This window comes from Carassius auratus, unplaced genomic scaffold (genome assembly GCF_003368295.1).
Source record: "Carassius auratus strain Wakin unplaced genomic scaffold, ASM336829v1 scaf_tig00216553, whole genome shotgun sequence".
Lineage (NCBI taxonomy): Eukaryota > Metazoa > Chordata > Actinopteri > Cypriniformes > Cyprinidae > Carassius > Carassius auratus.
In genome coordinates, this window is record NW_020528628.1 from 468,567 (window position 1) to 494,175 (window position 25,609).

The window sequence follows — 25,609 nt, forward strand, 5'->3', positions numbered from 1 at the left end:
AAGCATTTAGAAACATCCTCTGATCATCTAAAAATATACACATTATAGTACAAGGATGACCTGAAGCAGGCAATATAATAAATATGCAAAATTCTGCACACATCTGACAAGATATTTGCATAAAATTCAGCTATCTCATGTTTTTAGATAACACAGACTCTTCCTCCAGTTTGCAAAAAAGAATAGAAACTGCAGATGCAGGGTTAAGACATTCTGCAGGTTAAAAAGCAGAAATGTGAAAGTTCATACTTTTGTTCAAGCATTTACAAGAATTATTCAGCAATACTAATACTGCATTATTATTAACTCATGTTATTTGATCTGTAAACTGGTCTTAAAATCATCCTTGACTCTGTAGTTGGATAAAATTCTGTTTATGCATTACTGACAATTTTGGTGGGTGAAATTTTACCCATGTATCCTAGCTAGTGATTGAAAGACTGAATATAACTATACATTTAAGATTAGTAAGCACTTATGGTCACATGTATATTTCCTAAGTTTTGTGGCTATACTCTCAAAACAAAACAATTTGAGTCACCATGCAATGATAACAGACATTTATTTGTTATAATTCTAAATTATTATAAAGTTAAAGGTGATTTATCAATTTCCATTATTATTTTAATGTGCTCTCACATTAAATTTTGCTCTCACATTTAATGTGGATTAATGGTGTACTCGCTTATTATATACATTTTGTATACTTTGAACACAAAAAAAAAGTTACGGACCGCAGCTCTGATTGGTTGTTTCACTAGTTCACGCTTACATATAATTAGCTGAGGTATGGTATGCGTATTTGGCGTGCTGTCCGGGGAAGGGCTCCGAGCTCGGGAATTGCCCGAAGCTAGAGTACCCCCCCTTCCCCGTATATTGTAAAGTGAACTTGAAGTGAGGAGATGGGGTGGAGGAGGGATGCTGATAAACCGTCAATGGATAGAGGTAAGTCAGCGATATTTATACTGTGGGATTGATTACTTGATTGTGGTCCACCTGTGATGATTAGGCTAAGTATCTGACGCGCTCCTCCCGAATCTTCATTGATAATTACATTTCTTACCGGGAGGGGACTATTTTGGATTGCTTCAGGGGTACCGCGGCGGAGTAACCCAGTACCTTTGTGATTCTTCATAGACATAAACAGAGAGAAGTAGCTCCGGCTACAATGTCCTTCCGTAACACGCAAGCAGTTCTGTTTATTAACCGCTAGAGCGTCAAAAGTTACCGACTGCAGCTTTAATTAAATTTTGGATGCGCCAAAACATTGTTTTTTATTTCTGATAAATTCTTTAGCAGTTGAAGATGTTACCTCGTTTCTCAGAGAGTCTAATTCTTTGTCCTTTTCTGAGATCAAGCCACTCTGTGTTTGAAGAGACTGCTGAAGTGCTGATTTCTCCTTTTCTGATTCACTTTTGAAAGTGCTTTCCCTGCACAGAAGAAAGATCATATAATATGTGCATTCTGCATGCAAGGAACAAATTTAACTGTTATCATTTACTCCACCCTCAAGCTGTCCACTTCAGTGGAATGTTCACACTGCTGCTTTCTATGGAGTAAAAAGCATGGCGCTCCAAAAAGCATCAAGTTTTCAGATTTCAAATCACATATTCCTGCACCAGCTGAGTGACTGGAGATTAACAGAAATGCCATTGCATGCCTTCTGAAGACTTATGTATAGCTCACAAGTCATAATGGACTAATTTTATGATGCTTTTAACATTTTCTTTCAGAGAGATTTCCTGGTCATTTTATGCTCTCATTGTATGGAAAAGAGCAACTTGAAAATCTCTTTTTTGGTTCCACAAGGGAAGAAGAAAAAAAACGAGGGTAAGTAGATGATGACAATTTCCGAATATACCTTATTACATGAGGTGGCAGTAGGTCAATGACAGAACTAAAAAATCAGGCCCAGACCTAAAAGAGTCTATAAAAACAGCATATATGTCTATAAAAAAAGCATGTATAAATTGCTATAGGACAGATCAGTTGAAACAAACACAGTCACTGTCCGTAATGCAATCTTGATACTGCAACAAATTCTTCTCTGTACATATACTGTATGAACTTTCAAAAAATATATATTACCTCATTTTCATCTCCTTCAATTGGTCGTTGAGACTGTCACACTCCTTTTTGAGCTGCAATAAGATAACGTCGAAGAGAATTCAGGATATTTACTTCTCACAAAATATATAACAAATAAATAAGATAATATAAAAAACTAAGAAACACAGAAATTAGTTTAAGCATCTGGATTTTTACTCTTTTCACATACAAAATAAAACAGTAAAATATTACACACATCTTGCTTAACATACATTTAGCAGAATGTTACTGTCTTTGTGACTGCTGGCAAGTTCCAGTGTTAGATTTTCTTTCTCTTTTTTCAGAGCCTCAACTGCCTGGGCTTTTTCAGAGTCTGCTTGTTTCAACTCCTCACTGTAATACACAAAATTATTATGTTTATTAAGGCCTCTTTTGATTCCTTTGAACTGCAGGAGAACCACTGTTTAACACTGTTCCCCACAAAACCACACTACAATGATGTCACATTCAAACTTTCAAAGTGAATTTGGTGTTGTTGATTGAATGTAGTGACGCAGACAAAAAACATGTAATGATAACCGAGGAATGTGAGAAAAAGACATTTATATAACTACTTCAAGGATGAAAAAATAATCCCACAATAGATGTTGTATTAACTGTGTCAATTATTTGTAACAGGTTAACCAGGAAATATTAAATCACAGATTTATTTTGCTCAGCCCTATTAATAATTTGAATGAATATCAGACAGAAATGAAATGGTTAGTTCACCCAAAAATGAAAATTAAGCCATAAATTACTCACCCTGAAGTCATTCTAGGTGTATATTACCTTATTTCATACAAACCAAGTTGGATTTATTTTAAAAATTGTCTTTTATCTTGCAAAAACACTGACCTCTATACGTCATCCGCCCGGAACTTCTTCCGTTTTACAACAGTGAGTGCAAGGCTAGATTAAAGTGATTATTACATTTTCAATATGGATATTTTTCTTACAAAAACACATCGAATTGCTACAGAAGGCCTTTGTTCACCCCACCAGAGCTGTGTGAGACACTTTTTTTATGGATTTGTTTTTTATTTAAATTATCTTGGACTGATGCAGGGCAACAACCTCTGGGTGGCATCAAACAGCTTGAAAGATCAAAGACAATTTTGAAAATAACTCCCAACTGCATTTGAATGAAAGGAGAAAGTCATATACACCTTGGATGACTTCAAGGCGAGTAATTTATGGCCTAATTCTCATTTTTTGGGTGAACTAACCCTTTAATCTACACAATTCCAAAGAATTCAGTTGTAGACACTCACATCTCTTTACTTAGGCTGCAGATCTTCTGACTGTCAGAACTCAGACTCTCTTGATACTGTGAGTTCTGCTGCTTCAAAGCATCCAGCTACAACAAGTACAGAGAAAACAATGAGCAGCTTGAAGTAGACATTACTAAATATAAATTATTCTAGGAGAATTATCGGAGGAGAAATAGCCTATATGTAGGATTAAAAACAAATTTGCAGCTCAAATTGACATTTACACGAGTTATCTGAATGGCACATTTGTATAAATTGCGCTTTTACCAGCAGGCCAACTTTCCCAGGAAGATGAATGTCTGGTTAGACCTTACAGATGTAATCTGTAATTCATGTAAGTTTTTACAGTTTTTCCTCTCTGTAAACAGTACTTTGAGGACAGATACAGCACATTTCTTTATTTGTGGTGCTACACACTTGCCTCGTAAGCTTCCATTTTGTGACAAATTAATTAGTAATTAATGTACAGTCAAAAGTACTTCTCAAAGTAATAATAATGAAGAAGGTTCATTCCAAGGTTCTATAAAATCATAAATTTAGAAAAGCTAAAATAGACTGCTTAATGTCTAAGTGCAAAAATAAAATTAATTGTTTTAATGACATGCTTTTAAATTATTAATATTTTCTTAAACAATTAACATAGAATTTACAAATATTGAACAGAATTCGAAGTTCAGTAAGGTTAATAAAAAATATTTTTTTTTATTCAACTTTTAATAAATTAAGTTTCATGATTTCAATAAGACCTTATTTTGATTACCAAAATCTAATTTAACCATTAAAACAGAATACACAAATATTAAAATTGAAAAACAAAGAATATAGAAAAAAAAAAAAGAATTTGGGAAACAATAAAAGGTAAAAAAAAAAAAAAAAAAACATTATTTATTAGTAGTAGTAGTATCTGTGACCCTAAAGCCACACTGCAATTCCGGCAAACACATGGGTAATGTGTCCCATTGATCTTCCTTCAAAACACCTGGTAAGAGAGTAGTGCGAATAACATGCATCATCACTATGACACAGCATTAGATCAAACTGACTTTTGGCTATTGAAAACAATAAACGTAACCATCTGAAGTTAACAGCAGTAACTGCACAGTAAGTAGCCTACATTTAATACATGCAAACATAGATGCTACAGACATCAGCATTTAGCTTTTGTTTTTGAATTGGGTTGAAACTACAGAGAACTGGCCTTGAAAAGCTTAAGAGGTTTCGTAATCAGCATTCAGTTAAGAATCAGCATTCATGTTTTAGTTGTAAAATTTGGTTTTAAATGTAAAAAACAAAAACAAAAAAAAAACAAAAAAAAAAAGGTATTTACCAGTGAGACTAAATAAAAGTATGCTTTATAAATAGATTATTCCAAAATGTTAAAATAAAATAATGTTGGTGCGAATAAAACAAAGATGCAAAAGTTTTCATTCATCCAATTAAAAAAAAAAACAAATTAGGGAAATGATTCACATCCATATTTTTTTACTTGAGCCAATGAAAAATAAATAACTTATTGTTTGTCTCAATTAAAAAAAAATATATATATATAGTGAATCATAACCCTAAAATGTCTATAATTTTAAGGTAAAATAAAAATAATCATCCTATATAGAACTGGTGTTTACTTCTGGCTTTTCAAACATGTTTGCAAGTTCTAATTTACAAAAAAAAAAAAAAAACTTCAGTTTTGTCACAGTCCGTTTCATTTCTCATCCAACACGTGAGAAGTTGATCTGAACATCTCTTCATGGTCTACTCGTCTGTAGGGCGTGGACCGGTACAGTACGCTCGCACAGCTTCAGTACATGCAGAAAAGGCTCTTATTTGTGTGCCTGTACACCAATGGCTGATCGCTTCCTGCTATCTGTGCTTCAGACATGTAGCTCTTCACTTCCAGTGCTGAACGATCAAAATACTTCCACACAAATGACATGATAGCGAACGATTACAATGTAGTATGTGCACGTGGGCGCATTTCCGGAAAAATCGGCCGAAAAAAACCAAAAACCGATTGGCCGATTTAAAGACTAGAAATCACACAGAGATGACATGACTGTGACACTTCGTCCCTTTTTGTCCCTTTTATGACAAAGGTGTTAAATGCTATACCTTGGAATAATTCTTTAACCTCAGCATGATTTTACCTTGCACTGAATTTCTTCCATTGAGTTCTTGAGCTGCGTTACCAGAGCCTCAGCCTCAGATTTGTCTTTCTGAAGTTGTTGGTTCTCCTGGGTCAGTCTCTCCAGTGAAGCCTGTGTAGTCTGTTCTGCTTTCTCTGAGACCTACGTGCAAATTAAAAGTAGGTGAAAAGTTCAACCTGTGGTCACATTCTGGTTATGATTAAACATCATGAGACATTTAGCATAGTACAGATTGAATGCTACATTTGATAAATTTTACCATTTCTTCCAATAGTTTTTATGGATTTTTAATCTATTTGTCTAATCTAGTATTTTCACTGCAAAGTTCAAGACCTACACTTACAACTGCAGTACATGAATTGTCCAAATAGCCCCATGCTCTTTCACAAATTAAGTATTATGGTCTTACTGTAGCTTTTTCTTTGAAGGTCTTCAACTCCTCAATCTGTTTCCTCAGCTCCAAGCTTTCATCCTGAGACATTTGGAGCTCTTGTTGCACTTTCTCAAACTTCCTGTTTATTTCCTGCATTTCTTTTGTATGCTGTTCCACAGCATCTGCAAGAGCTTTCTCTCCCAAAGCAAGCATGTCTTTGGCTTTAGCCTGATAGTCTTCAGCACCCTTCTCCTGAGGAGTCATGAGAAAATGGCAGTTTTCAAGTCATATAAGAGTGCACTTGATAAGCAGAATGAAAAAGTGGAGAAAATGACCACAACTGGCAGAAAAGTTAAAATCAATTCAAATTAAGAAAAGGAATTTAAAGAAATTTAGAAGTGTTTAATCAACATCTAGTTATGTTGATCCATAAGACTTTGGTTAATCTTTGAAAAAAAAATGAGGATATTTAATGAAACCAGAGAGGTTTCTTTGAAAACTTTTAATACGTTGAACAGATTTAACTTTGTTGATCTTAAAGTCATCATATCTCTTCAAAGGATAAGAAATCCTGGACTAAACTGCCTGATATGGATTAATTTTACGCAACCTTTATGTCCCTTTGGGGACTTCTATATTTTGGTTACCTTCCCTTACGAAAAAGAACCATGGTTTTATTATAGTAAAACTGTAGTAACCCATGGTTTTTTGGCGTATTGACTGCCATTTGTAAAACCACAGATTTACTACAAATACCATGGTTAAACTATGGTTAATATAGCAAAACCATGGTTAATTTGTGGTTACCATGGTTTAACTACAGTAACCATGGTTTTTTGGTTTTATTTGTAGTAAAACCATGGTTAATTTTCGTAAGGGTTGGACTTTAATGGTGGGACAGAAACCTTTCAGGTTTCATTTAAAAGTTTGTACTTTGTGTTTTGAAGATGAATAACGTGATGCAGGTGAGAAAATGATGATAACTTTAATTTCTTGGTGAACTAACCATCAAATCATTATACTTTACATTATACAGAATCAGACAATGTCTTTATTCCGTTGGGAACATTAAGTATGTGATGGGAGAAGTTTAACAGTTCTCACCAAAAGCTTGATCCTCTCCTGCATGTTGGAAAGCTCTGCCTGGTGTCTCTTCTCAAGGATTTTGGCTTCATTCTCAGCCTGGACTTGTGCTTGAGACCATTTCTCCTCAGCCTGAGCTGCCTTCTCCCGCTCCTCTTCAAGCTGGTTCTGAAGATCGTCTAGTCTCCTGAAATTAGGCAGGATTTGTGAATTGGGTATGAATTACTGAAATAAGGCTTAATTTGCAAGATTACAATTTAGTCTACCAAAATATAAGGCCTCACAAACTAAATCATGCTAAAGTAAACTGAGATAAATACTTTCTGTACGGTATTGTTTGTAAGCATTTTAATCAAGCATATTAAAGAAAGACCTTTCTTTCTCCTTGGTATCCTCATTCAGCTTTGTTATTAGAGTAGAACTGTCTCCTGATGACTTTGTCATGTCCATAATGTCATTCTCAAGTTTAGATTTGTCTTTGGTCAGCAGCAGTATCCTTTCTTCGTTTGCTTTCAAATTTCTCTGTAAACCTTAAGATGGAACAAGATACCAAACATAATTACAAACATGACATTTTAATTAGTTCTTTCACAGATTCATATTTCATTGAAGAGCTTGGTACTAACCAGCAAACTGACTCTTTATATCCTGTAATTCAGCAGAGAGAGATGTGCATTGTTCCTCTTTATTCCTGAGCTCCTCACTTAATTCTGAAATAGACAGCAAATTAGTCATGCTGAATGTAAAGTTCAATAAGGTTTACAAAATTGTACATATTTCAAGTCATAACAGTGTAATCTGTGCATACACATACCTTGATTAGTCTGAGCAGATTTGGCTTGATCATTAGATGTTTTTCCAAGATTCTGTTTCTAGAAGATTAAGAATGTGAATTGAGGATTATGACTGAAACATTCCTTGTATTTGCTTTGTTATTTTGTTGTGTTGTGTGGTGCATTAGAGGATCAGCACAGTCAGAGTGGTTTTTGAGTTTTACTCCTACATTTCCTAAACATAGACCCCCAGAACCCCACCATCACCCCTGCCACTCAAGCAGGCTATAATCAGCAATGTCATTATTTCTGCCTTTCACATGTACTTGTGATTCTTAAATAAATTGTTCACCCAAAGATGAATGACCTCTGTGACTTACTTTCTTCTGTGGATCACACAAGATGATATTTTGAAAGTCAGTGGGGTTTACACAACATTGGACCACACTGACTTTCACTGTATGGACAAAAAAAAAAGCAGTAAATGTAAATGACAGAATATTCATTTTTGGGTGAACTAGCCCTGTAATTGCTTCTACTATCAGTTATTTTAGTGCCTTTTTTTTTCATGAGATAATTTAACTAGTCAGTCAGTTTACATTCAGGTATCTTTCCACAGTCACTTACCAGCTCACTAACTTCTTGCTCCAGAGAGCTCTTTTCCTGCAACAGGCCATTCAGCTCTTCCTGTTTACCCTCTAGTACTGAGTTCAACTTAGTGACCTAAAGCAAGGTGTAGAACCATAATGGAGGGAAATGAATGATGGGGGACAAAACACGAGGAAAGTCACACACAAAAACTCAAAGTTGCCAGTCATACAAATTGGAAAATAAAGTGAAGGACTGAAATATCATGGAAAATAACATTTCAGAACACTCTTAAGAACAATGTTACCATGGATGTATAGGGCTGCATGATTTGAAAAAAAAAAAAAAAAAAAAATCTGATAAAAATTGCGATTGTGAATTAAAATAATAAATAAATCCAGGTTTGTTGGGTCACACAATTTAGTTGTAGACATTTTAAATGGATATAAAACAAAAATAACAAAAGGAATTCATAGTACCAAATAAAAATATAAAATACTAAATAAACAAAATAAATAACTATTATGATATGTCACTATAAAATAAGAAAAACATTGTGTGTATATAGATAAGACACATAATAATTTGGTTTGCAAACACTATTAATTTGCTTTTTACAGCAGTGTTCCTTTTACATAGTAGCAGTTTAAAATATTTATTGCAGCCTAAATCTCAACTTATAACATTAATGTAATAAAAATAAATATAAAACAAGCTAATTGTCACTGCCAGGACATAGACGTTTTTATAGAAAGTATTTTAGTTTGTTATAGAAAAACATGTTATGTTCAGAGTCTAGAGCCTCGACAGGCACCTCCCTATTGGAGACCTGCACGATCGCAGGACCCCCCGCAGCAGAGTGCGGCGTGGGACAACACTTGATGGGTGGGTAGAGACTCGTGTGTGCAGGATGCGGGAGAATAATTAGGGTGTGCACACACTAGGCAATCTTTACCGTGCCCGATCACGTTTGCCCCCCAAAGTGTGATCGTTGAATGTGTTTTTATTATGTGACGAATAAAAATCTAGAATCTTATTTTATATATATATATATATATATATATATATATATATATATATATATATATATATATATATATATATATATATATATATATATATATATATATATATATATATGCATGCATGCATGCACGGCACATATATTTACTTAATTAAATCAGTCTTTGAAAATTTACAATTGCACTAAGCCATACTGTGATTGACTTTTTTTTTAAGTAATCATGCAGCCCTATTATGCAGAATGCACAAATGACAAGCTCAAACCATAAGAATGAATGACTGACTGAATGAATGAATGACTTGAACACCACTGATGTCAAATGAGATTTGAAAACTATAGCAAACAGAATGATTCCTGCCTGTTTGTCATATAAAGCTATTTTATGGCTTCAGAATAGCTGAAATGCTTCTAAAATTCTTTTCAAATGACTTTTATCACTGAGCTTTTATGCTGAACAGAAAATAACAACTTGGACATTCTGCTAATGGTATGTGATGATAACAGCATTATATTTATATTTATTCTCATTGCATTGTATGAGGCATGCAATCAATGTTTCTACAAATAACTAATATATTTTTTTTATATGAACTATAAATAGACATACTATTAATAAAATTAATAAACACTCAAATAGTGCTTTTTTGTTTACAATCTACATTTGTTATTTTTGATCTAACCATTATTTAATCACTAAATGGTTTAGGATGTCTTGGAATATCTAAAAATAAATGGAGTTCTCCATTTAAAGAACAGCATTTTTGCCAAAATCTTTGGCAACTGCTGTTGATTCTTCATTATTAGCCTTTGTAGATTCCTTATCATGCATGTCCTACTTGCAAATGGACAGGAAGGCCTACCTTTTCTTCCTGAGATCTGGACTGGCTTTTTGCCTCCTCTATTTGGGTCAATAACCTTTGCATTTCTTGGTTCCCTTGACTTTGCTGTGACTGCAGAGTCTGAATGGCTGTTTTTTGCTCCAGAGCTTCTTGTGACTTTTCATTCAACTGCTGACCTAACTTAACTCCCGTGTCCTCTAGCTCTTTTACCCTGAGCTCAGCACTGTGAAGTTTTCCCAAGACCTCCTCCATTTCCACCAGGTGCTGCTCCTCTGCCTTCTCCAAATTGGTGCGTAGTGTTTCTACCAGCCGTTCATTCTCTTCTGTGACTTTCAGGAGCTGTGCCTGGTGCTCTTTGGCTTCACCCGTCCACCCCATGGTTTCAGAAGCATGTTTGTTAGCAAGCTCTTCGAGCTCCAGTTTATGTGTGAATTTCAACTGTTCCAGAGCATTGTGAACCTCTAGCAGCTCAGATTTGCTTGCCTCATGGGAGGTTTTGAGCTCTTCCAAGGCTTGCTGGTGTGAGGACTCAACTGATGCTAGTTTAGCACGCCACTCCTCAATGATATTTGAATTCTCCTCCTTGGATTTCGCCAGCTGACCTAAAAGCTGCTCGTTATCCTTCGATAAGCGACCGGAGGATGACTGTAGCTGTGACAGAGATTCACCGTGTTCTTTTTCTCGAGCCGCAAGCATCTCACGCAAGGAAGACAGCTCTGCTTGGTGACTATCCCTTTGAGTGGCCAGCTGTGTACGGAGGGAACAGAGTTCCTCCTGGAGTACTGCCAAGGTGGAGTCAGTAACCCCATCCTGCCCTGGTAAAGCTTCCAGTGACTTACGGAGTGCAGCTACCTCCTTATTCCTCAACACAAGATCCCGCTCCAACTCCAATATACGGGACTTCTCAGAGACTGTGGCCACCTAAAAGAAAAAAAAATGCTCTTTTAGTTAACTATTGTATATATGCTGTATGGATAAGTGAGAATTAATCTGGTGGTATGGATATAACCGTCTTTTCAGTTTTAAGTGGCTAATTTAAATATATTTTCATAGAAATATAGTTCCATTCAATTTATAGGAGCAATGTTGCGTAAGCCAAGTAAAACAAAAATTAAAAAAAATACTGGGACAGAATTGGGAGGATTAAGGACTTTACAAGAGGGTGAACAACCACCAGGTCAAAGCTGTCATCTAACTGGGTTCCCAAACTTGAATGGATTATCACGATCTCATCTGTAAATTTTTCATTAGACTTTGTTGAGCAGATTGACATTTATATGCCAGATGGTTTGATTTCTCTTAATCCAATTTAATTGAGTAAGACCTTCAACCCTCTGCTTTACCCTACCTCTCTATAAAAGACTGGAATAGCCGGTTTAAAAAAAAACAAAACAAAAAAAAACAGATTTTTAACAATAACCTATTAACTCTTTCCACCACCAAACAAAGAATTTTCCAGGCTTCCTCTGTTATACACATGGGGGCACTATTACGCATCTCCTGATTGAATGAATGATTGAATGGGTCCAGAATGTCCTGATGAAATGTTACTTAAGTGGTAAAGCACTGTGCTAGTTTTGGGAGTGCTGATGGAAGCGATCTACTGCATCTTTGCTTTGATAATGGTAATTAATACTATATATAACTGCAATATCGCAATTCTGCATTATTGCCAAGTAAACCGCAGAGGAATGCAAGAGCCTCAACAACTGCTATCGGTTTTCTTTTTTCATAAGGTTGTTCCCTTCTTGTTTACACTAAATGCATGTGGACTGAATATTAAACAAGTAGAGGCTCCATAGATTCACACTTAACAAGCCTAAACAGACAGTGAATGAGAGTGAGATCGACTGATCCGGTGCGATAATTTGTGTCTGTCATCCAGGCCTCCTCAGCTTTTTGCTCATAATGGTGCTTTTTTTTTTTCTTTTCTTTTTTTTAAATGAAACATGCCTATATACAACAAGTGTTCATAAAAAAAAAAAAAAAAAAAAAAAGTTTGAAACTAGAATAATAGATTTTTGTTTAATAGTAAAGGTTCTGTTTTGTTTATGTATTGTGTATTCATAGATATTTATAAAACAAAATATTGTGGGGACCATGAAATTGCAGTGAAAATTATCAAAAATGCTGGCAGTGGCTGGCAACTTTTTTCAAAAAGTCTAGTAGAGAAAGAGTTAGCAAATTAGAAATATCCTCGCTGGACATCGGTTTTGACCACTACATATACACATAAATCAACTTTAATCAAGTAATTTTATATTTCTTTGAAGCCGTTAAGTACTCTCTTAAACCTTTGTCTTTTTTCCGATTGTTAAATACAGGGTTCGTACAAAAACTGCTAAATGAAAATTCAGGACTTTTAAGCAATTTTCAAGCACTACATGTTTGGTTTTCAAGGACTAAAATCAGTGAACTCGCTTATCAAACAATATTGTTATTGTCTTTCAAATTCTAATAAACTAATAACACAAAATGGCAACAATAAAGTGCAGCACAAACACGTGCAATGACTGTGGCAACTTTAACATTTGAAAGGAAATTATGGCAAACTTACCGCTTTCCTATTCAAAATGTTTTTTTTTCATGAATATATGATTGACCTGAAGATTGAAAGCTGTATCATGCACTTGGGAAACAATGAGCTATATCACCGCTTATCAACATTAGGGTGTGACACTACACTTAGCTCATGAGATATACAGATACTTGATTATTTTGACAGTTGAGTCATCTGATATTTTTTAGTAATACAATTTTATTGAACAACCCTGATAAAATAGGCTTACATAATGTAATATGCCAACACAAACTATGAACATAACATTAATTATATTATGTATTATAATGCATTATAAATATAATACATATAATTATAAACCCAAATGAACAGCACATGCAATAAAAGGCCGAACAACATAATGCAAGCACTATCAAAAGTTTTACCACAAACACAACTTATACTAATATCGCGAGACTGCTTTTCACCTCGAGTAATTTTGCGCTGCATCTTAAATTTAGCATAAAAATATGGTTTTATAGAGAAAAACAAAACACTTATTTCATATATACTGGCCCTTTAAAAATTCAAGTACTTTTCATGTTCCTTCTCCAAAATATGGCCGTTTACAGGACTTACATTTCAAAAAGTCAAATTCAAGTACTTCAAGCACTTTATGCACCTTGTACGAACCCTGTAAATAATTTTGTGCTTCTAATAAAAGTTGTAGTAATTTGCTTTATAGCTGGTGGTTTGGTTCATGGCTTAAAATGCTTTAACGAAAAGTTTTTTTTTAAAATACCTATGGGAAAAATATATGGAAAAACAAAAAACCAGAACCAACCAGTGCACTCTGTATATAAAATATATACAGTGGAAACCAGATATTTACATGCTCTTCAGAAAAAAACACAAAAACTTTAATTTCTTTACATTAAATCATAGTAAACCTTTTCTGCTTTAGATCAATAAATATGAACATATTTTTTGCATTTGTTAAAATGTCAGAATTTTTTATCACTTTCATCAAAGTCAGAAGTATACATACATACATTAAGTTTAATGTGTCTTTAAACAAAAAGAAAACTCCAGATGATTCCATTCTGAGCTTAAGTAGCTTCTGATAGGTTAATTGATTCTATTTGAGTTAATTGGTAGCACACCTATGGATGCATATAAAGGCACAGCTGAAACGCAGAGCCTCTTTCTTTGACATCATGGCAAAATCAAGAGAAATCAACCATGACATCAGGTAAAGAATTGTGGACCTGTGGCTCATCCCAGGTCCCACGTTCATCTGTTCAGACAATAATACGCAAGTATAAAACACATGGGAATGTATAACCATCATACCACTCAGGAAGGAGACGGATTCTGAGTCCCAGAGAGGAACATTTATGGTGCGAACTGTGCGAATCAACCCCAGGACACCAGCAAAAGACCTTGTAAAGATGCTAGCTGAAACTGGTAAGACCGTGTCATTATCCACAGTAAAATGAGACATGGAGACATGTCCTGTGGTCTGATGAGAAAGAAAAAAATAAATAAAAAAATATATATATATCGAACTGTTCGGCCATACTGATAAACGGTATATTTGGAGGAAAAAGGGTGAACCTTTGAAGCCTCAGAACACCATCCCAACCGTGAAGCATGGGTTGGTAGTATAATGTTGTGGGGCTGCTTTGCACTTCACAAATTACATGGCATCATGAGAAAAGAACATTTTGTGGATATATTGAAGCAACATCTGAAGACATCAGCCAGGAAGTTAAAGCTTGGGCGCAAATGGATCTTCCAAATGGACAATGACCCCGAGCATACCTCCAAATTAGTTACAAAGTGACTTAAGGACAACAAAGTCAAGGTATTGAAGTGGCCATCACAAAGCCCTGATCTCAATTCCATAGAAAATTTCTGGCCGGAACTGAAAAGGCGAGTGCAAGCAAGAAGGCCTACAAAACTGACCCAGTTACACCAGTTCTGTCAAGAGGAGTGGGCCAAAATTCCAGCAAACTATTGTAGAAAGCTTGTGGAAAGATAACCAAAATGTCTGGCCAAAGTGAAACAGTTTCGGGGCAATTCTACCAAACACTAAGGAAGTGTATGTATACTTCTGACTTTAATGAAAGTGATAAAAAAAAAAAAATTCTCCCTCGCTCAATTCTGACATTTAACAAATGCAAAAGATATGTTAATATTTATTGATCTAAAACAGAAAAAGTTTACTCTGATTTAATGTATGACAGCAAAGAAATAAAAGATTTGAAAAGATGTTTTTTTCTGAAGTGTATGTAAATCTGGTTTCGACTGTAAAAAAAAAAGTTTGTAGAGATTCCCACAGGACCTTTAATCAATCACTTGATGTTTTCAGGTTCTCTATGACTGAAGGAACCTGGTACAAAACAAATTTCCATTCTCCATACTTATGTATATTAATTCACCACAATATTATTACAGCAATTAGATATTTAGTGTGTGTTAGTAATCATTCCTAAAATTAGTTATTAATTAGAATAATTGAACATCATGCATTGAAGTTCCCTCACTGATGCCCTGAAATAGAAAAAAATGTTGATTCATTGTAGCATATCTTCAGTGACCCTTGACCCGTAGCCCAGGTGAAGATCCATTACCCTAGAGTCTTCTAACTCCCTCTGAAGTTTGTCAGCTTTGGTCTTTTCAAAGAGAAGACTCTGTTCAAGCTCCTTAAGAAGGGCATGCTCCAACTGCGTCTGCGTCTGTTAGTACAGAAAGAGGAGAGGAAGAAACAAAACCAGTGCCACCATCACATGCCAGCCTGATGCAGAAAGACGAGGGGTGAGGAGGACAGTTGTGGAAATGTATCGCAGAAAAACAGGAGCAGGAAGATGTTGTGATGAATGCAAGTCAAATCAATGCCACAACTGAGGAAAATGTGAGGATGTAATGCAAGAGTATTGGTCAATGCTTATAGACATGCTGATGATGGCCAAACAAACAAATAAAACGCCAGACATTGCCAAACGCCATGCAGAATTATAATGGTTAGGAACAGTAACAAAAACGGTACTTTGACCTCAACAAAAAGGAGAGGAATAATAATAAAAAGTTATGTTAATAACTTTGAAAGTTGATAATATAGTACCCATTTTCCATGGAAATTCACTTGTAAATCAAATGACCTTTTTATTTTAAAACAATTTTACTTCGTATAGCTACAACTGATCAAGTATGTAAAGCATCTCCACAAGAATTCATTGTCTAGATGATTTGCATGTTTTACCATCTAAAATCATTAGCCGACAGTTTCATGCATGAAAATAACCTACAAGTTATTTATTTTAATAAGTAGGTCTCAAGACATAAAAACAACTCAAATGTGCAATAATGAAGGCTGGAAACAATCAGTGAACCTATCAAGAGTACTTGATTCATGAATAGGGCAAGAGAAAACAAAACCAGAAAATATAAACTAATAAACACATTACAGCTCTTTAAAATCTTATTATGCAGATGATTCATACAAATATATTGAACTCAAAGTGGTGTGACCAAGACATATGTACAATATTTGAAAATGCATATGATTCAATGTCTGCTGAATGGGTACATAGAGAAACGTCATTGTTATGTCAACAAAAAACTGGCAGTCCAGTCTAAATAAAATAATACTGGTAAAACTGGATTCATCATTATTTGGCTTGAAATTTAAATTAGAGAGTAGTAAATATAGATATGATACCACTTAAAGCAGGGATCTCCAATAGGGGTGTAACAGTACGTGTTTTTATACAAAATGGTTCACTGGGCAAATTCCAAATGAAAGTGATCATCCATATACCCTTCTGTGTGATCATCCATATGCCCTGTACTGTTAATTACCCCTAATCTCCAACCCTGCTGCAGGACAGCACCCATCCTCCAGACTCCAGCTCCACCCCTACTCCAACACACCTGCCTGTAATTATGAAGTAATTCTGAACACCTTGATTATCTGGTTCAGGTGTGTCTTACTGGGGTAGGAGCTGAATTCTGCAGAGCAGTGGGTCTCCAGGAGCAGGGTCGGAGACTCCTGCCTTAGGGCTTCTGTTTTAAACAAGCAACATGTAAATAACAGATATGGATAACACTGAAAATGTGAAAAACATACCATCTACTCAGCTTTCCCACAGCACTGTGGTATTTAGGACGTCTATCGGTCACGCATCTTGTCATGTAAATTCAGTGAATGAATCAAAGTCTAGTGTGACCACAGCTGTGTGTCTGAATGTTACATCAGAGCAAAAACTTTCAAATACCTCCAAATCTCCTTTGGTAATGCAAGCTTCCTCCACCCGAAACTGCAGGTCCTCCACCTTCCTGTTTGGGACAATAATTGTTTATCATTGTCAGTTTTTATTTTCATTTTGCGATTTCATTTCATTTTATTCTGAGATAACAACTGGCTGGATGTACATTATCCCGTTTAATACATTGGCTACTTGCCACCTAAGTAAATACGCAAAATATTGATTTGAGTTTAAATATTTGAACGCAAAGATTTCGTGAAGACAGCAGTTTCAGCAAGCAACAAAGTTTTTTTTCGAGTTTTAATATTTTAATAGCTAAACAAATGCAAAGCTTCCACTAAGAAATCAAATTCAAGCAAGAGTACAGTGCTGACTGGTGTTACCCGGATGAGCCCGTGTTATCAGCTTTTACCGGTTGTTATCAAGGGATAACATACCTTGGAATGTCACGACTGTCCAATCAGAATCAAGTATTCCACAGAGCCATTTAATAATCGGAGTAAAAGGTCACCAAAGCTGGTTACCAGCAATCTTCAAAATATCATCTTTTGAGTTTGTCAGATGAAGAAAGTCATACAAGTTTGGATTGGCAGTATGGTACATATATTAAGTCAGCATTTTAATTTCTGGGTAAAGCCTATTCTCATTATATGAATATTATTGAATAAAAATGCAAAAGCCTCTAAGTGCCATCAAAAGTTTTCAGCTGAAATTAGCATTTTTCTCAGGCTCCTAGGTGTGGGTATAGTAATTTCACTTTAATGGCAATGAATGGATTCTTTTAACGGCCATGAAAGTGAAATAACTGAACATAAACATATTAGCCCGAGTACATTTCAGGTGGCAGTTATAGGCTTTTGCATCTGAACTCTTCACATGCCCCTTAATCAACAATATTAATATTCATTATCAATGAATACTGTGTCTACTAGCTCTAAGGTTATTTATATGCAAATACATTTATAAAAGTCATGAAAAGCCACAAAATTCTAACTGATTTCATGGAGTCTTTAATATGAAGAAATCTTAAATTGATTCATTAATACTACACCTCTTCTCCTCTTCCAGCTGGTTGAGTAGTTCCACCTTCTCTCTGTCTGCAGCCTCCACAAGCGCTCGCAGCTGGTCCATTTTGGCATCAACCTCCAATACATACTACAGAAACGATTCAAAACATTTACATTACATTTAACTAATCTAAACTTATAACTTGCATTAATTATTTATATCATATTTTATATATAGTGCTGTGAAAATATTTTTGCACAATTATTATTATTATTTTTTTTTTGCATGTTTGTCACTTAAATGATTCAGATTTTCAAATGAATTTCAATATTACACAAAGATAACCCAAGTAAATACAAAATGCAGTTTTTAAATAATGATTTTATTTATTAAGGGGAAAAAAGCTATCCAAACATGCCTGACACTATGTGAAAAAGTTATTGTCCCTGTAAATCTAATAACTGGTTGTGCCTCCCTTGGCAGCAACAACTGCAATTAAACATTTGCGATATCTGCCAATAAATCTTGCACATCGCTGTGAAGGAATTTTGGCACACTCTTTGCAGAATAGTTTTAATTCAGCCACATTGGAGGGTTTTTGAGCATGAATGGACTGTTTAAAGTCATGTCACAGCATCTCCGGACTTTTGATTGTTTGATTGAACACAAGTGAGCTTGAGGACACAAACTTATGGCAGGACATTCTCCTTCAGGGTTTTCTGATAGGATGTAGAATTCATGGTTCCATCAATTATGGCAAGTCACCACGGTTCTAAAGCTGCAAAGCAGCCTCAGACCATCACACTACCACCACCATGTTTGACTGTTGGTATGATGTTCTTTTTATGAGATGCTGTGTTAGTTTTACACCAGATGTAATGGGACACACACCTTCCAAAAAGTTTAACTTTTGTCTCATCAGTCCACAGAACATTTGACCAAAAGTCTTGGGGATAATCAAGATATTTTCTGGCAAATGTAAGATGAGCCTTTGTGTTCTTTTTGGTCAGCAGTGATTTTTGCCTTCGAACTCTCCCTTGGATGCCGTTTTTGCCCAGTGTCTTTCTTATTGTTGAATCATGAACACTGACCTTAATTGAGGCTAGTGAGGCCTGCAATTCTTTAGATGTTGTTCTAGGTTCTTTTATGACATCCTGGATGCACTCTTGGAGTAATTTTGGTAGGCCTGCCACTCCTTGGACGATTCACCACTGTTCCAATTGAATATTGTCTTCGACTATGGTTCCATGGAGTCCCAATGCCTTGGAAATGGCTTTATAACCCTTTCCAGACCGATACAGGTCAACTATTTTGTTTCTCATCCGTTTTTTTTATTTATTTCTTTAGATTGCAGCTTTGTTAGACAGATTCTGTTTAAGTGATTTCTTGATTCAACAGGTCTGGCAGTAATCAGGCTTGGGTGTGGCTCATGAAATAACTCCACTTTCTAAAATAAAGTGGTTAATCACAGTTCTTTCATGATTTAACAGGAGGGGACAATAGTAAATTTTTCACGTATGGTAAGGTAGGTTTGGACAGCTTTGTTTCCCTTATTAAATGAAATCATCATTTAAAAACTGTATTTTGTGTTTAATCGCATTATCTCTGTGTAATACTACACTTTGTTTGATGATCTGAATCTTTCAACATATGCAAAAAAGTTGCTGGGCAATTTGACAAGTTATTTATGGCGTTAACACATTAATTGATTAATGCAGGTAATTATTTTATCACGCTTTAACACAGTTTTTTTATTATTATTATTATGAAAGACCGTCACTCACTGGCTCTGAATACACATATAAACAACTCATGGTTCACAGGAGGGGATGCTCCCGATCAAATTATTTAGGCTAAGCATCAGCATTCACAAACCACAGTCCACTGTTATTTTTAACAGAAAAGAATGCAACGAGCTCATTATCACGACTTCATAAATGGGAAATAGGAAGTTTCTGATATCACGATTGCCACTCAAATATTCACGTAATCATGCAGCATGTATCAGAAGATCTGCACTCCGGCGTGGTTAGCGCTCACACTCACTGATCTATATTTAACTGAACCGTGCTCTTGCCCACCTCTTCCAACCGAGCCAAGGACTGCTAACGGAACAACCACACTAGTCAAATGAACCAGGCTTTGGGGGTTAAGATAGCCTAGTGTGAGCACACCCTAATTATTATCCTGCAACCCTCACACACAAGTCTCTACCCACACATCAAGTGTTACCCTATGCCGCACTCCGCTGTGCTGCGATTGTGCAGGTCTCTACTCAAAAGAAGCCTGTTGTAATGTTATGATCGAGGCTCTGCTGTCAGAGCATAACTTGTTTTTCTATATATATTCTATAAAAACATTAATGTCCTGGCAGTGACAAATAGCTTTTTTTTATATTACATTAATGTTATAAGCTAAGATTTACAATAAATAATTTAACAGCTACTATGTAAAAGGAATACTGCTGTAATAAAAAAGCACCTTATTTGTTTAAAGTATTTGCAAACCAAATGTTATTGCACTTTTGCACATATATCAGTACTTTTAAACGAAAAAAGTGCACAATACACTACTTTTGAATGCATTATTAGTTTTGTGCATAATGCGATTAAATAGCAGACAATCATTATTAATTGAGAGTAAAAGATTTAACCGTTGCCCAGCACTAATATAAACTATTTTTATATATATTTTTTTATATATATTTTTATATATATAACTGGCTTCAAAACTGTATTTATATGAGGATATCCCTTCATTACTGATTCTTTTCTTTATAGCAGTCAGACTCTTAGTCCCATGTCTACCCCTTATACCTATGTTGTGCGTCTTCATGTGAAGGGGTAGGGGCATCTCAATCCTTTTGGTTGGAGGGGTAGGGAAAGGCAAGATTTACATTAATTTACATTTTTTCGGGACAACACTTCAAACGAAGGGGTATGAGAATTTTCAGCATAAACCGGCTACAGCAGCAACATGGCTGCCCGAGTGAACAAAAAGACACAAATGTATTAATGAAGATTTTAAATATTTGAGAAATCGCTAAACCTTTTTCTCAAATATGGCTAATCAGAGAGATCAAGAGATAAAAGTTGCGTGATCTGAGAGTCTCTCTTTACAATGAGTGAGTTTACTTAAAAAACAGTGGTTATATCCTCTCATTGCTAGAAAATATAATGTAGTTATTCAGTATTTAAACTAATTAATAGAAGTCATGGGGCAGCGTTGACAAGTTTCTTTGCTCCTGGATGTGTGAGCTGTGCAATCTCAAATATATGTGAGTGTGTGTGTGTGTCAGTAAGCATTTTATAGAATGGTAATTAGGGGTAGGTGGAGGGGTATAAAATAAAATTGGGACTGGGCCTTACTGTCACAAACATACCCTTGTTACCCCTTTTAAATAAATAGGTGACCCAGGGTAAAAACCCAGAGAAATATCTAGAGATAAAGTTAAATCATTATGTACATGCCATAACTGTAGTATTAGTAGATTCTGTAATAAATCAAATGCAAATACATTAAGGCAACACACTGCGGTCATAGATCTACTTCTGAAACAGAAAGTATTAAGTAGAAGTAACAAGCGGAAGAATGGCTTTTATTAGAACCTCTAAGAGTCTGAGGACTGACGGCATTCTTCCTCTTCATTAGCTTATAAAGGCTATAATACTGTATATGCTGACAGCATTTCACAAATGTGCATTTATATAATTAAAATCAGTATTTGAATATCTAATAAACATTTCATTCCACAGTGTAAACTTTAGCAAATGCAGTTCAACCTAACATTCTAAACTGTGCATTAAAGTCTGCTTAAAAACATGAATACTGTGTGCAAGATCTGTGCAAATGATCCAAGAAAAAAAACCACCACTCATGAATTAGTCTCATGTTATATTCCGAAACAAATCTATAAGCAATTGTTTTGTTATGGTTATGCCTTGCTAATTATCTTGGTTATTTAAATTAATTAAATGGAAACATCGTCGTAATCATCTGAAAAATGGTAACCTTACTAACATAAATGAAGTAGTCCCAAAACTTGCCTACTGTTCTGTTACACATTCAAAAATATCTATAGCTTAAAACACATATGGCTACAACTAATTTCGGAATTGCATCCAGAAAACTACTCGGAATCGTCAGCATCTGATGAACTTTTAGACGTTCAGACAACTAAAGGCTGGAATACACTATACAATTTTTGCCCAGCTTATGAGTCTGGTGAAGCTGATTTTAGCTGCCAAAAGTCAGAGCCAGTCTGCAGATTTGTGTTGACCGATTTCATAGAAAATTGCACCGTCTATGATGGTCACAGTAATATACATCCTGCTGGAAGATATCAAACATGTAATATATTTTGGGCTGATTTTAGAACACACTTCATCTTTTCATCTGTCATGCATCTCCTCCGAAACAAGGTGCAGGTTTTAAAATCGGTTCAGATTTTACAAGTCGTGTATTGTACTCCAGTCTTAAGCCTTGTACACACAGGGACGATTATTGCATGCACTTATCAAAGGTTTTCGATGCAGATTTTGTGTTCATACCCATGTGATTTTCGATGACGGTAAGCTGAGTGAACCTGCAAATTCACTCCATGACATTAGATGGCGCTTAAGGAATAACAGAAATACTCCAGTATCAAATCCTATTTGATCTGAAATCTTCTCCATAACTCCCTCTTATCGAGATTTCGCTGTTGCATTTGTCATTATGCCCCTTGTGTTTAAACACCAATGAGACCAGCAGTGCTACATTCATCTTGCCTCGATGCATCTTCTTGTTCTACTAAATTCCTCTTCATCGTTAGGCATCAAGTGTGCTCGGCAAAGACCGTTTTGTGCTTGTGCACCACCAAGTCGTGTTTTACTGTAACTTCAGCAGCTCCAGGAATTTGAAAAAAGTGCCAATCTCATTTGTCAGACAGTTTTTAATGAGGCGCGACAAACCAACAAAATGAGCAGAGGCGATTGAAAAAAATTACTTTTACATCTCCTGTTTTGCACGTCAGTGGGAACACTCACATTGGCGCCCTTTGTTTAGTCATGAGGCGTTAAACATCAGCGATAATCGCGCATGATATTCTTCCTGGTGTGAATAAGCCTTTTAGCTGCTAATTATTTTCAGCATTGAAAAAAAAAAACTTTGGTGTAGAAATAATTTGTACTACTAGTACATTTCACATGTAAAACATTGAATTAAATGTAAAATTGTGAAGGAGAAGAGACTAAAAGGGCTAAAAGTAGTTTAACTGAGGTATTGACCACATTATATTTCTAGAGCATTTTGCTGCCTTGCAGCCTTCTGCATCCTGTGTTACAAGTTAAAAATAGCAAAATTCTAAATAATGGTTTAGAAAACGCAATGGAGCATTGAGATACTGTGTAATAAACTAGTATAGAAGACAGTTTAGAATAGAAAATTATAGAGAGAAAAAAAAAAAAAAAAGGTTTGTGTTGAGGCATTACCACGCATTATTTTTCTATAATTCAATGGCCTGTTATCAATTATTCCTTCCTTGATAAAAATAAATAATCAACATTTAAGAGAAGACACAGCTGGGTCTAACCTGCTCCTGGCCTTCTCTCAGTAACGTAAGCTCCTGCTCCACTTCGCCCACATGACTGGTTGCCTTGGCAACCTCAGCTCTCTCCAGGTCACGCTCGGCAAGGAGTTGCTCAATGTGTTGCTGTTTCTCCTTCAGGGCTTCCTGAAGTGCTGTAGTGCCAGAGATCTTCCTCGCATACCTTGTAGATGTCTCTGTCAACTTCAGAGAGAAATTCGTTCAGGATCTTTAAAATTACAGATAATGTATTGCCGGTTTAATATAATATTTACTCAGATATAGTTTTCAGATATGACCTTATGACTTCATGACTTATGAAGTAAGCAGGTGTTCACACCATTTTTTTACCAATAAAGCTGCATTTGCACTGGGCTTTGATTCCATACAACTGCAGAAGAACCTTATGTTTAGATAGACTGAAGGCAGAATGCTGGAAAATTTGATCCTGCTATCAGACCTAACACATTCGGTGCATTTTTATCATAACAACTGAACAATTTGTGAATCGTGAGATGGCTTAGATTACAAATGGTAAAAGGCTGCAATTTAAAGGGCACCTATAATGCAAAATTCATTTTACATGTTGTTTGAGCATAAATGTGTGTTGGCATTGTGTCCACACAACCACCCTGTAATGATAAAAATCCACCCGCTCTTTTTTTTTTTTTTTTTTTAATTCCGATTAATCAAACAGTGTCTCAGAACAATCCGTTGGCAGAATACATCAAATGTTATGCCCCACCCACAACTGTTGACGGACACTGCTGTTTTAGTAGAGACCCGTCCTGAGTGAGCTGCACACTATCCGCCATGTTTATCTTCATGCTAGAGCATTGAAAAGCAGATGACATGATAATCAAAACCAAACACGTGATTTTTTTTTTTGGCAGAGTATCTGAGTTATGAGCTGTAAAGGCACAACCCTTTTCTGGAAAAGGTTTCAGGGAGAAGCAGCTTATCTGCATTTAAAGTGACCACTCAAAATAGGCAATTTCAAAATGATTTAACAAGCCTTATTTGAGTAGAAAACAGACATTTGCCTAGCAAACCTATTTATAAGTTGGTTTCCCTGAAATGCTGCACACTAAAACAGTGCAGCAGATCGGTGAATTTGTTCACGTGACTCCGCTATCAAAATATTGCCCTATTTGTTTGAGACCTGGCTTGTCAAATGGCTCAGTCAATCGCTTCAGTTTGCCAAAAACTAAAGTTTGCCAAAAAATAGCTGATGGAAAAACACATTCTGGGAATTGATTGCAGTTGCATTTTGGTGCTGCTAATATTCCAGAAATGACATATTTAGGCCCAGCTAAGCATGCCAATGTTATATAACCAAAGACATGTATGCATATGAGGAGGAATGTAACTCACCAATCCTGTTCGGCTTGGCTTGCAACTAGCAGATGAGGCCACAGAGCTCATGGAGCTAATGGAGGAGGCACTGGGGCTGCGTTTCAGTCCTGATGGTGTGGCCGCTGTCTTCCGCACAGTGGTCTTTGCCTTGGCAGGAGTAGTGGAGGGAAAACCTATACGGGTCACCTTGTGCACTGGTGCAAACAGACCGTACTTGGGCTGACACTGGAAATACCTGATGATACACAATTCAATTAATTATAAACTATTTTTGTGTATAAAGGGTAAATGTAAGATCAGGCCACAGTACCTGGTTCCAGCCACAGCACCATCGTTCTTTCCCAAGGGCTCATCCAGCTCAACTCCACACCACTCACCCTTGGCAAAATCGGTTTCGCCTAAGAAACGCACTACACCAGCTTTTGTGCCAGCAACCTAAAATATGTAAATGAAACAAAGGACTTAACATGCATTCTGATACACTGTGGAATATAGCAGCTTCATTGTAACAGCCTGATAATTCACTGTTACAATGTTCCTCGAGACAGAGTTTACAGTTTAATAGCTTGTTTATTCTGATTGATATTAAGAGGCTCATCATCACTTTTTTTATTAGAATGCAATATTCAGGCTTTAAAATGCATACATAACATGTGAAGCAAGTAAACATAAAATATATGTTATTTTGATTGTTTTTATTTTACAATTATATCATACAGCTG

At 35.7% G+C, this 25,609-nt stretch overlaps 1 protein-coding gene across 3 annotated transcripts in view; it reads right to left on the reverse strand.

The window, feature by feature from the left end:
* Positions 1-25,609, reverse strand: part of LOC113098408 (CAP-Gly domain-containing linker protein 1) — a 49,752-nt gene that overhangs the window by 8,072 nt on the left and 16,071 nt on the right. Inside the window, exons 4-21 of one of the 3 annotated variants that reach the window (XM_026263464.1) lie at positions 25,198-25,322; positions 24,906-25,122; positions 23,538-23,735; positions 18,009-18,112; positions 16,967-17,027; positions 15,323-15,427; positions 10,208-11,107; positions 8,363-8,458; positions 7,777-7,834; positions 7,589-7,672; positions 7,336-7,492; positions 6,984-7,149; positions 5,916-6,131; positions 5,507-5,647; positions 3,363-3,448; positions 2,322-2,442; positions 2,089-2,141; positions 1,313-1,430 (exon numbers count right to left, since the gene is read on the reverse strand). In XM_026263464.1, the coding sequence (XP_026119249.1) occupies positions 1,313-1,430; positions 2,089-2,141; positions 2,322-2,442; positions 3,363-3,448; positions 5,507-5,647; positions 5,916-6,131; positions 6,984-7,149; positions 7,336-7,492; positions 7,589-7,672; positions 7,777-7,834; positions 8,363-8,458; positions 10,208-11,107; positions 15,323-15,427; positions 16,967-17,027; positions 18,009-18,112; positions 23,538-23,735; positions 24,906-25,122; positions 25,198-25,322 (3,006 nt within the window). The remainder of the gene's footprint in view (positions 1-1,312; positions 1,431-2,088; positions 2,142-2,321; positions 2,443-3,362; positions 3,449-5,506; positions 5,648-5,915; positions 6,132-6,983; positions 7,150-7,335; positions 7,493-7,588; positions 7,673-7,776; positions 7,835-8,362; positions 8,459-10,207; positions 11,108-15,322; positions 15,428-16,966; positions 17,028-18,008; positions 18,113-23,537; positions 23,736-24,905; positions 25,123-25,197; positions 25,323-25,609) is intronic. The other 2 variants (XM_026263465.1, XM_026263466.1) reach the window with 2 other exon arrangements.